Source organism: Xenopus laevis, chromosome 1L, assembly GCF_017654675.1.
Source record: "Xenopus laevis strain J_2021 chromosome 1L, Xenopus_laevis_v10.1, whole genome shotgun sequence".
NCBI lineage: Eukaryota > Metazoa > Chordata > Amphibia > Anura > Pipidae > Xenopus > Xenopus laevis.
The window spans coordinates 148,277,772-148,291,483 of NC_054371.1; the positions used below are offsets into that span (position 1 = coordinate 148,277,772).

General features: G+C 34.4%; 1 protein-coding gene across 1 annotated transcript in view; it reads right to left on the bottom strand.

The window, feature by feature from the left end:
- Window positions 1-13,712, bottom strand: part of LOC108695542 (contactin-associated protein-like 4) — a 181,362-nt gene that overhangs the window by 126,536 nt on the left and 41,114 nt on the right. The window contains exons 2-3 of the mRNA XM_041564659.1: window positions 13,534-13,644; window positions 7,982-8,175 (exon numbers count right to left, since the gene is read on the bottom strand). Of these exons, the coding sequence (XP_041420593.1) occupies window positions 7,982-8,175; window positions 13,534-13,644 (305 nt within the window). The remainder of the gene's footprint in view (window positions 1-7,981; window positions 8,176-13,533; window positions 13,645-13,712) is intronic.

Consider the following 13,712-nt stretch of genomic DNA (forward strand, 5'->3'; position numbering starts at 1 on the left):
AGCTGCACTGACCCTATTGGATCTTTTTTTAAGCCATTCAGACTTTTAGAGGTTTTTTTGCTTGCAATTGTCCAAAAAACTAAAATTTTTCGAGGTTTTAGAGATTTTTGCATTTTTATTTTGGATCGTTTAGCACCTTGTTATTTTCATACTTTTTATATTCGGTCTTTTAATCACTTTGATGCCATTCGTGATTTTAGAGAAATGGAGGTTTCAAAAAGCTCTAACACCACTAAAATTCAAGCCTCTTAATGTCCCGTTCTTTCATAATTCTTCTCATTTGCAAACCTACTTATTTATATTTCAAAAGCATAATTTTACCATATTGTAATTAACTGCTTTTTCGAATTTGATATTTCTTCCTGAAATACACTTCAACTTTCTTCCTCACTCCAGGTTGCTGAATTCTGTGTTAGATGGTTTTAGAAGTGAAAATAAGACGTTAAGTACAGTAAATTTCATTAGCGTCTTATGCATGTTTTAAATCAAACCATTTTAGAATTTTAAAAGTACACATCACTAAAGTGCTAACATCAACACAGGCTGAAATAATTATACCTATAATGTAATATTTTAAAAACTGATCTTGGATATGCATTTTATTAAATAATGATTTCATATTAAAGGAATTTTTGCTACAGAAATCTACTTTGCCTGAAATCTTGAAAGAAATATGTCTGATTTTTTTCTGCTTATAATTCCCAGTGGCATAACTACAAAGGAAGCAGATCCCTCAAAAAGGGGGGGACAACTTCCTGCGAGTAACCTTTGAAATCTATGATCACTATCGATTTTTATTTTGCCCCACAATTTTTTCACATTGCCGGTGACCAATAATTTTGCCCTGGGGGTGATGGAAAAAAATTAGCAGGGTGGCCCAGGCTCCCAAAGTTATGTTATGGTTGATTCATGTTGTTTACATTCTACTCAGAGTTATACATTGATTGCTGACTTCATACTCATACAGAACCAGGTCTTCAGTCAGCCCGTTATTCCCTGTCTATCTGTGAACTGCTTTAATTTGTTTTATTCCCACTCCATGAAAACGTATATTATCAGGATTGTTACAGTAAGTCTGGAGCCAACCATAGTGTGTGGCAATATGAGTGATAAGACTATGTAGGTTGCTTGAACAGATGGTGCTGGTGTTAATGGTGCCTTTTACTCAAGATGGAGCGGGGCATCATGACATACGTATTTTTTTCCACTGAACAAATTATATTCTATTATATGTTGTGCTATTCAGACCCATTATGCACTATTACATCTAGCTCTATATAAATATTCTCTACCTTGTGATATAATTGTTCATCTCTCACCATGTTGTATTTTTTTTCTACCTACAAACAAAATTCTAAATTAGGAAGCAATATTAGTAATTACTCTCTACCTTCAAATAGGATGTCTAATATTTTCACGCATAGCGAGTGCTAAAACTAATGATCCTAATGTAGTGAAAAAGACCATAATATGGTTTGATTAAAAAAAGAATAAATTATGCATGAATGGTTACTAAAAAAATCAACTTGGATGTTCTAAGCAATGTCAATGTGTACATTTGCTTTACTATTACCCTGGAATATTGCCAAACCTAAAATGGCTCATCAGCTGTGTAGCGCAAAGAACTTCAATTCAGCAGTAATCCATATGCCCTTGTAATCTGCACTTTTATTAACTATTCTGAACAAAAAGGATTTTGTATTCCTTTTTTGGTAGCTAAATTTGTATTTTTTGCTGGCTATTCTGACATGAGGTATTTTAAAAGAATGATTTCAGCTCACCAATCTTTCAAATAAATATGGCTTAAAGTGATTCTGTCACGATTTTTATGGTGTAGTTTTTATTTCTAAATTATATCAGTTTACACTGCAAATAATTCACTCTACCATATAAAATTTTAATCCTGAACCAATAAGTGTATTTTTTTGTAATATCAGTGTGTAGGCAGCCATCTCAGGACATTTTGCTTGGTCAGAAAGATCCAGTGCTGTACTACAGAACTGCTTTCTGGTTATTGTTTCACCTACTCAATGTAACTGAAGGTGTCACAGTGGGACCTGGATTTTTACTATTGAGTGATGTACTTAGATCTTCCAGGTAGCTGTCATCTGGCTATCTTCCCATTGTTCTGTTGTTCTGGGGGGGTTATATCACTCAAATTTGCAGTACAGCAGTAAATAGTGACTGTAGTTTATTAGAGCACATGACTGGGGGCTCCTGAAACTGACAGTATGTCTAGCCCCATGTCAGATTTCAAAATAAAATATAAAAAAAAAACAGTTTGCTCTTTTGAAAAGTCTACAACACTATTAACTGGTGCATTTTGAAATAAACATGTTTTCCCATGACAGTATCCCTTTAAGGTACCTGGTCTAATATTACCAAGCATAATGCTAAGCATTAGAAGGTGCAATTCCCATTTACTCATGCTTAATTATCTGGCAGTCTAACAGATTATTTTAGGAGCACAATGCTGAATGTTAAGTTTGGCACTAGTTTTACTGACAGCGATGGAACGACATTCGTGTCAGTTTAGTACTTTTTCCTTAGAGGCAACAGTTTGGGGAAGGCTTTTTCCTGTTTCAGCAAAATAATGCACCCGCACACATTGTGAGGTATATGTACAGAACTGATGTGCTAGGATGGGAGTCTAAGAACTTGACTGGACTGTAGAAATTCCTACCCTGAAAACAAATAAACAATTCTGGGATGAATAGGAACACTGACTGCATGCCTGGGCTGATTTCCCAACATCAGCACCACACCTCACGAATGCTATTGTTGCTGGAACTCTGGTTCCAGAGTGGAATGGAAAGATGATGTTGTACTCAAGTGAAATACTCAAAATGAAAGATGTTGGACAGGCAGGTGTCAAATTACTTTTTGTATAAACAAGCCTTGGAATTAACTTCAACCTTGAGCTTTCAGTAATCATCGCATTCCTTTTGTGCGTTCTGTCATATGCAACTGATTTGCATTCAATTAATTTTATGCTAATGCTATCTGTCCCACAAAACAGCAAAAAATTTGCAAAACGCATTGAAGTCAATGGGCGGCAAGATCATTTTGACGAGCGGCAATTTTGACACAAGCGACAAGTTTTATATGGCGACTATTTTTTCCAAATTCACTAAAGTCAATTGGTGTCCGAATAATTTTGACACGCGACAATTTTTATGCGCGCGCTGGGTGCCAATTTATTTGTGGGTGACGAAATGTGGAAATTTGCCACAAATCCATGCCTGGTGAATTTATTCGTCCATCACTAATAATAATCTGAGTGGAAATGGGAAAGAATATCTATAATTTCAGCAATTAAAATAATAGTATTTATCTATCAATGATCAGTGAGGCAATACATTTTATTTATATTGTCATTAAAGCTAAGTGAAGAAATCTTTCTTCAGGATAAGGGGATCCAACTCAGAATTAACTAAAGTTCCCTAAATCAAATGAATGAATCAGTACTTTTGTCATGATAAAATGATGACCTTCGTTTGAAAAAATAAGGAGATAAACTCTTGTGTATTCTGCTATGGATCGATTTTTCATCATAATACAAAATTTGTGTGAAAGTGCAAAAAGATTTTTGCACTTTCACACAAGGGCGACTAATTAAAATTATTTATTACACACTTCATTGCTCATTGCTTACATCTTCTGTGTAAGCATCTTACTGAGAATAATGATTTTGCTTACCTTCAGTCAGGTTGCTATGTTTGTTCTAATTGGAAAAGACATATAAAAAAAAAACCACACACATGCATAGATATCAGGCTGAATGTAATTTTGCATGTAATATCATGCTTTGGTTTAAAAGGAAGACTGCCATGACACAGTAATGTGATGGAATGTTTGACAATGAGTCATGTTGCCATTTTTAGATTATCTGGGGAGAGAGAAGAAATCAGCGACCACAATCTGAAGGTATTAATTTCACTCCATTTTAAATACACAAAGGCATTCATGGAGGGAAAATAGAAAACTACTATAGGATTGGTTAATCACACATTCTCTCCCCATCAAATATACTATATTTAAAAGTGTAGTAGTTAACTATAAAATATCTATCAGCAAGCACTACAACTGGCTGGTCTACAGTGTGTGAAACTAGGTATTGCCTTGCATATTTTATTAACATTGCCTTGTTTGTCTGTTCCAATTGTTACCTGCCAGTTCGAGTCTTGCATGTTCTGTCTGTTCCCCAGTACAAACATCTCTTTAGTCTTTCCATCCTAATCTAATTTCTGTCTGACACACAAAGGTTCCCCAGTTCTGCAACCAATTAAATCCTAACAATCGTCATTAGTGATGGCCGAATTTATTCACCAAGCGCAAATTAGGGGTGAATTTTCGCATTTTGCCACTGGCAAATAAAATCACGAATTTGCAGTGAAAATTCGCCAATGTCAATGTTTTTTTCGACAACGGCGACAATTTAGAACGCCTGCGACGCCCATTGACTTTAATGGGCGTCAACTTCGATGCCAATTTTGATGCCAGCGAATAGTCGTCAGCATCAAAATTTGCATTTTGCAAACTTTTCGCCCATTTCTCATGAAATTCGCAAATTTTGTGGTGAAGCAAAATAGGACAAATTCGCCCATTACTAATATCCTCATATACTAATATACTCAAGAGTGTGTTTGTATTGAATTCTTACAGGAATTTATTTGATTTCAAACATATAATAACATCACTGCTTACTTCTCTGAGGCGTGGGCCATCAGGATTTTAATATGCGCAATAATTTGCCAAAGAAAAATAAAACATTAGTGTGTTAAAATATATTAATTAATACATTCTCACAATCAAAACTGCAGCAGAGCACAGAGAAGTAGCCTATTACAAGTGTTCTGTCTCCAAATATATTGCCACAGTAGCCAGCAGCAATGTAAGTATAAACAATGGATAAAATAAATTGACCCTGACTGCAATACAATGCCCAAGTTTTTCATGGGTTATCCCACCCCACTTCCCCAGGAAGTGCCTTTGGCAGGTATAAACACTTTCTCTATCTCTTCGTGGCATATTTACTAAAGTGTAATTTTTCTCTTTATCTAATCAAAATTCACCTCAAATGGAAATATGTATTTTAACAACATATCTCAGCATGTGGCATATAGGGGCTCCAAAATAAAGACCCTCCATATGGTCTGTCATTTCAGGTACTGCAAAATCAACACATTACATCAAACGAAATATTTTCGGAAAGTACAAATTTCCCAGAATCCAAATTGGGTATGCATGTCTTTCTACTCCAAAGAACCAAGCTACAAACCTTTCCCAAATGTGGCGATTTTAGTGACACTTCAAAAAATCACCTCAAAACTTCCACCCTGTAGTATCTTATCTCTCACATACTATTGGGTATCACAATAAATCACCCCAAATATGAAAGCCTGGGGTCCACTGGATAGTTTGATACCCAATGTTTATAGAAGTACATGGCATGTAAAGACCCCAGAATCTACCTTGTGCATACTTAATTGATGACTTACATTTACACTAATTTATAAACACTGCCAGTTTTATGTGGAATAAAAAGTACAAAAACGTATGGTTACCCCTGAAAACCATATATCTTTGGAAAGAATACATGTTGATGAATCCAAAATGGTTAATTATGTATTTCTAGTCCAAACTACTCAACTGCAAAGCTATGCTTAAGGCAGCGGTTTTTATAACCTTATTCCCTGGATAATTAAGGTCTCATCTGGAGCACAGTATTGGAGGTGAAGCTTATAGTAGAGAACAGTGCACTCAATTCATTATAGCGCTAGACATACAATTGAAAAACACCCTAAATATTGATGCCAAGGGTCTACTGCACAGTTTGATGCCCGATATACATATATATATCAAAGCAGCTGGCATGTGTGGACCCCAAATAAAAATAAAGCATATGAATTTTCTTGCCTGCCGAGTCGCCTTCTGTCAACAAAGCCTAAGGACTGCATATTGTGTGCAACCAGACCACCTAACATCACAAATACCATATGTTTTTGAAAAGGACACATTCAGACCAATCCAAAATAGGTAATTATGTCTTTCTACTCCAAACTAACATACTGCAAAGCTACACTAAATGCAGTATTTTTTATGACATTTCTGAAAATTGCCTAAAAATATTGCAATTGGCCACATTTATCTCACCCAATCTCTTACATACAATTGTAAAACACCATAAATATTGATGCCAAGGGTCTACTGAATAGTTTGATGCCTAATATAGCAAAGCAGCTGGCATGTATAGAGCCCAAATGAAAATAGTTCACGAATTTTCTCGGCTGTCTTTTCGCCTTCTGTGAACAAAGTTCCCTAACTAATTAATTAATAAAATGAAAATCTAAAACAAAAATATAAGAAAAAATGTTTAAGTGTGTGTATGTGTATGCATGTGTATACTTCTAAAAGGTGTTTGAATGTGTGTATAGGAGTATGTGAGTTTGTATATATATATATATATGTGCAAAAGTGTGCCAAAAAATAGCATGAAAAGAAAAAGAATAAAGCTAACTTTAGTAAAATTTGTATTGTGTGTATGTATGCATGTGTAAATGTGTGTATAAGTGTAAAAAAAAAGGCTACTTACCATTCTGAAGTCCAGGAGGGTCCTTGGCAGCCATGGGGGTCCTAAAGCAGAGCCCATGCAGCAGGAAGTCGATGAAAGAGGCAGATGAGATGAAGAAGACGTACAGACATATGTCTGCGTATTTGAAGACAATCTCCCTCCTCCTCCCTGCTCATTGCCTAAGGGGTTGGGAGTGCACCAGATCCCTCTGCTGAAACAGCAAGCACCACTAGTGCCGAGAGTAGTCCTTTACAGCTGAAAATGTAGGTACTATGTGCTTGGCAGTTGGGGCTTTTCCCTGCAAGAACGTAATACCTACCTAGCCTGCTATGTAGGACCTACTGCTACCTGGGGTACAGAGCTCTTGGGACTGGGGCTGTGTTTATCCAGCATGAGTGGAGTATGGGACTGTGTCCTGGGTAAAGACTGTCAGGAGTTGAAAGACCACATGGGTACCATAGGGCAGGGTTGATATTGCTATTGTGTAATTGCCTTTTTGTTCCAGTTATATATAAAGTTTTATTTTTTTGTTGCATGTGTGTGTAATTATTGTTTCCTAGTGGGGCTCCCCGTAGGTGATTTAGAAAATGGGATTCAGGACCTTTGTATGGTATTGATGATGTACATCCTATAATATAAGTGGTGACCAAAATAGGGTTACATAATATATTAAAAAAAACATATAAAAAGATATACAGTACAATATAACTTAAGGTGCTAAAGAATGCTTTTGCATAAAGAGAAGTGAAGCATTTTGAAATAGAAGTTGAACTGTACTTCAAAATCTGCTTATATTAGGTCTTTTCTCCAATATGTAAAGCTGACAAGTAGAAAACATGTCAGATTTGTTACAGTCAAACTAAATTAACTAAAATAGATCCTGTGTACAGCTCACTGCTTAAGATGTATAGCAAATTACCGGAAAAGAGACAACAAAATACCCATCACTCAATGAGTTGACCTTTGTGAGAAATGTATTATGTAGAAATGGAGTGATTTATTACATACTTAACTACTTAATGGAACTTTTCAAAACTATGTTTTATAAAATACATGGTCAATAAAAGTTTTTTCAAAATATTCAATGAAACATTTAGAAACATTTCTAAAACTTTGTAGGTTAGTAGTAGAGTTAGATGAGTGAATATTGTCAACTGAATGAACATCAAATCTCAACAGATTTGAGAGCACTTCCATATTAGTCCACATTCAATCACCATAAACTAAAGTATCAAAGACATACAGTATATAAATTGTAGCAAAAAATAACATAGGAAACCTAATAAAAAATCACAGTGATGAATCTTAAAATGTTTTTATATATACTCACAGAACAGGCACAATAGTTAAAAACAAAGAAATGTTTATGTAAGTACACACATAATTATACAATTTAAATCCACATACCGATATGCTTTCTTCCTGATGATACTGCTTCCAGTTCCTTCCAGTGTCACTAAACATCAGTATATAACTTGTAACCCAGTCTGAGCTTCCATATTTTCCCTGTGTTGCAATTCCAGTGATTTCAGATCGTTCTCCTAGATCTATCTGAAGCCATTGGTACTTATTAGAGCTAAGAGGCGACCACCCACCAGCTCCTGTAGAAAGAAAACATATTAATATGCATGTTTTATCTGAATCAAAAGAGTATATGTTTTAATTAATTTATTTATGATATCTAACACAATGGATAAAGTGGAATATTTTGTAGTTCTCATGCTGGCTTCTCATGTAGTTAGATAGTTGTGACTGGCCAAATAATAGTAATTATATAGCAGCAGATGTTTTATAGCTCAAATTGGGGAATTCAGAAGGAATTCAATCTTATCATAGCTGATCACATATAAAATCTATATTAAGCATTGTTTAAACCTTCAGTATATCTAAATCCCAATATAAGTGATCAAAGATATTTCAATAGATTCAAAATTAACTATTCTGACTTGATATTTTCAATAATAATAGCTTCAACAAGTTTTTTTCTGAATGGATCATAATCACCCATTCTTTTATATAGTTTGACAATTCCATTTTTCATTATTTAAAGATGTTCAGTATGTTTAATATGTATAATATTTGTCTAATAATTATAAAATGTTCAAAACAACAAAATGTAACCTTAACGCATTTTGTAATTATTCCTGTAATTATTCACCCTTTATCTCTGTTTTTATATTTTGATAAAATATTCAAAGAGTGCTCCATATTTATTTTCAGAAAGCTGACTGTGAATTTGAGTGTGCCAGCCTTGTGAGCTGGCAAAATGGAGGAGGGTGCAGCATTTGTGAGGACAGGTCTTGTGTGTGTGCCTGCTATGTAGGAGCAACTGCTTTTTTCAAGAAAAAGTACTTGAGAAAAGGTAATGCTAGCTGGTTTAAAAGAACTCTTGGGAAGAGACATTTTGCATTGGACTGAAGTTTGTTTATATAGTCGAATCTGAAGCTGATTGTAGGACTATGATATTTAAAGGATTGTGTTAGTTAATTAGTCAGAGTATTATCTGCTAGAGAGTCAGATAGGTACCCACTTGTCCCCACTGCATGATTGCTATTTGTATTAAAAGCCTTGCATTACTTTCTTTTCTATATAAAATTAATTTATTGTTGTAAAACATCTCATTTTCCTGTGTAACTCCACTGGAGTGGTAGAGAAACTGCATCATAAAGCCTAGTTTCCCAGTATCTTCCATAAGCAAAGAGGCCAGGACTTCCCACAGGTAACAAGCCATGTGTGAGTGTTATTAGCGTCAAGAAAGTGTGGCAAGAAATCATTATATTTTCATGAGATAAGTCTTAAAGTTTCTCCTTCATCCAAGTCATGGTATGTCTATAGAAATAAATCAAATCAATTGGACTTGCTGTATATTCTTTTTTCCTTGAATATATTTCACTAGTCATCTGACTGGCTTTCTCATTTCTGAATGACCTGTACAAAAATATTTGTGGTTATTAGTGATGGATAATTTGATGAAAATCGTGAAACCGCGAAAACTTTGCGAAATACAAAATTTGATGCAAGCGACATTTGATGCGCATTGAAGTCAAGAGGCATCTGTTTAATTGTCACTTGTGTCTAAATTGTCGCCGGCATCATAACTGTCGCTGGCGTCAAATATTTTTCACAGCAAATTCGCAAAATGCTCCATCTCAAATCTGTCGAGGCCATGTAGAAGTCAATGGCAGATGTCTGATAATGTCTAGCTGTTACAGCGACAATTCAATAGAATCAAGTTTAAGGAGCATCAATCATACAGTTTGTGAGGCTTGATTTTGTTGCAGTGTTTTTTTGCTCTGACTTTTTTGAGAAAAATTATTGATAAATGAGTTCAATTTGTGGGAAGGAGATTGGTTGACTTTGTTTTAAGAAAAAAAGGAGAGTAATTTGAGTTTTAGTAAATAGGCCCCTAGGTGTCGCAACCCCTCCCTCCATTTAAAGGACCAGTAAAAAAATTGTTTGTGTATAATGAAAAAAAAAACACCAAGACATATTTAACTTTAAAATCGCAAAGTGTTTATTAAGAAATAAATTACTGATACTCCAAGTTAAATATGTCTTGGTGGTTTTTTTTCCCGTTATATACAAACTATTATTTTTTTTAAAAAAAAATGATGTTACTGGTCCTTTAAACTTCACAAGATAGACTTTTTTCATTAAGTTGAATCTGGTCCTTTGTAATATACTAAAACAAAGATAAATATGGGAATTTGGAATTTTTTGTATGAAACTGGATATATTGTAATTTGGTGTGACCTCCCACCATTCTGATTTTTACTAATCTGTAAATTGAATCATAGTATATTTTCACAGATGTAATAATTTTACTGAAATAAAAATGAAGCTTATACTTAATCACTAAATGATTAGCAACCGCATAGAATTTAGCCAAACAGAAATGTAATTTTAAGAAGTTCAGCACCACTGTTAACTTTTGACATGCACCATATGTTTTGAGCATTAGATAAATATAGTTATACAAAGGTAAATGCAAAACTGTCATATGCTTTTAAGCTTACTATGTTTATTTGCTGGGTTATACTTTAATTTCTCTGAATCATTAGTTTGTTATCAAATCTGTTATTGCATTATGCATTATAACTGATTTAAATTACCTGCAATTATTTTATTTTTTCATATCAAATTGTCCCTGTTTGTTGAATATAACAAAATAACCCCTTTGCATGACCTACATCAATGCTAGTATGCTGTATTTGTGATTACTATTCTAGATTTTAGATTAGCTATTTAGTCTGCCAGTAGCTCTTATGCCCATGCCTCAGGCCTTCTTGACAGTTCAAGGCCCAGAGGACACTTTTGCTCAACCATAATCATTATTTCAATACATTACAGTATTAGGTTTCATTACATGTGATGAACCTAGATCACATAATGCCAGAGAGCTGGCAAAAACTGAACAATTTCACGCTTTATTTCCAGTCCAAGATGTTGTTGTTCATGCAAGTGAAATTATTTCTGCAGCAGAAATACTTGGCAAATTCCCATGATAGCAGTCAGATTTAAATTTCTCTATTTTAATATGTGTTTTCCATAACTAACATTTACGACATTCTAATATTTACAGCAAAACAAAAGACTGTAGTGATGAATGGAATTCTTCACCAAGTTTTGCAGCAAAAATTATGCCAAAAAAAATTTGTCGTTCATAGACTTCATCGCATTTCAAAATTTCATCGCATTATCATAATAATAAGAATTTTACAAATATTAGTGTAACATTTTCATGAGAAAGTTAAACCAATAAAGTCTACAGTTCATTTTCCTGCCTGTTTATGGGATTTATGAGTGTCTGTCATCTCTTCCATGGTTGAATACCTCTACCTTGAGCTGTAGATCTGGGGCATGTACCCAGACCCCATGTCTAAACTGATGAGATTATATACTTTCGGCTATGCACCAGGAACTTTTCTATGATATTGACTCAACAGAATACAAATGTAGTTTAAAAATGTGTGTGTGTTCTAGGGTTTCCATTGCAGGACTAGGTGAAGCATAATTGCTACTAAAGAATCACACATAGATTTGTGAAGCAATACCGACAAAGGAAAATTTGAGCATGATTATATACAATTTTTTGGTGCCGGCGACAGTTCCAACACCGGCAACACTTAAACGGATGCTGATTTAATGTGCATCAAATGACAAATTGTTGATGGCGTCAAAATTCGCGTTTCGAAATGGGACAAATTTGCCCATCACTAGATTGAAGAGATGGAGTAGGCTGGTAGTAAGCTATCATTGCAGATAGCTGTTTAGTGTAGTGCCTTACACATCTGATCAAGTAAGGTGTAAGGAAACCAGAAGTTGTGAAACTTCCTTACTAATAGAGAAAAAGAAACACAGGAAATGTCAATTCTGATGGTGTCAATTCTGATGGTGTCAATTTTGCTTTTGAAGCACTCAGCAAAAACTTGAGCAGTGACGGATGCACTTAAAATAATAAATTAAAGATAGAGAAAAGTTGTGAGGGTTTTTAGAGTGAATTGAGTGTATTAAAGTAGGTTTGTTTAGCTAGAAAGTGGCAAGTTTTATAAGAACATTTTTAGCTGCAGGAGTCTTTTGCGCCAGTGGTGTTCTGTATGAGCTTTACTTCTGGTAGCCCTCTGTATACCTCTCTTTAATTGTATAAACCCATACTCCAAAATCAGCTATTGTTAACTTTGATGAATAAAAATACATAACTCCAAATTCATAAGGTATATGTTTAAATATAAGATTTGCATACATCTTATATTTGCAGACAAACGTATGTAATTGAAAAGGCAAGAAATTGGCTCATATTAATTACCTGATATTTTGGGAGTAAATCAAATGAATATTTACATCAAAATCATTATTCCAGACCTATATATTCTATTTCATTGTCAAAAGAAAAACAACAACAACAACAAAAAAAGAGAAAAACCAATATTCATTAACCAAAGAGTATTCTCTTGTTTTGTATGTCTATGCTGTCAGAACAACATAAGTATCTGTAAAGTTTCTGTTTTACCATATTTAATTAACAATTAGAACTTTTTTTCCTCTTTTTACCAATATTAACTATTGCTTAAATATTTATGTTGCACACAGATTGCACATAGACTGCACACATAGGCTTCTCTCAGCCCACACCTTCTATGAATACAGTGCTACCAAATAAACTGAAAATTTACCAAATTAATTTCAGTCAATGCCCATTTTATTTGCTATATTTTTCTCATGACAAATGCATTGAAGTCAATGGGCATTTTTTTCTACATTTGTCCTCGTAACAAATGGAAGAAGTAGGGATCAATTGCTGCAACACTGGACTTGTTTAAACAAATTCTTCTTTATTTTTTACATATAAAAAGCATGCAGAATACCACTCCTGGTTTCGGGTGCTTCCGCCCTTGATCATAGGCATACAATATAGCAAATGCATTGGAGTCCATTGGGGGATTCCCGGCACAAAAGATTTTAATTGAATATTTTAATAATTCTATTTCCTGGCATTTTTCTAGCACAAAGACTGCTTTCTTATTGCAAAACACTGCAATTGACATTTTCTTATATTTTTTTCCAGCACAAAAAAAATCCTTTTTTATTCTCCCAAAACAAAATGCATGGTGAAATTCTATCGTACATTTACAACTGCAGAAAATGGGAATTTCACTGCAAACTGTATCAGACGAAACATAGGGGAAGGTTGCAAACTGTTAAAAACATGGAGGCTTACTCCTGTTTTTTGCATTTTGCACCCCTCCCAACACTGGTAAATGAACTGTAATAAGGGTTTATTTAATGGGGCAGTGAGGTGTTTCAAAACAGACAACAAATATCATAAAAGCTATGCTATGAGCAACCAATTGCAGAATCTTCAATCCAAAAGTACTAAGATAGTAGTTTAATTTTACATTTCTGATGTAGTACGATGCTGAAAAATATATGCCAGCTACATGCAATAAATAACAACTTACCGTCTCTTCTGTTCAGCCTGGCAAAACCAGCGCTGTGACTGCTTGATAGTTCAGATGAACTGCTAAAATGGGATTGAGGCAGAGATGATGTCAGCTGGCCATCACAATCATCTGTGCAAAAACAACATATAGAGTATTATTATTTTACCCACAACCTTTAATTTACATGTAGATATATT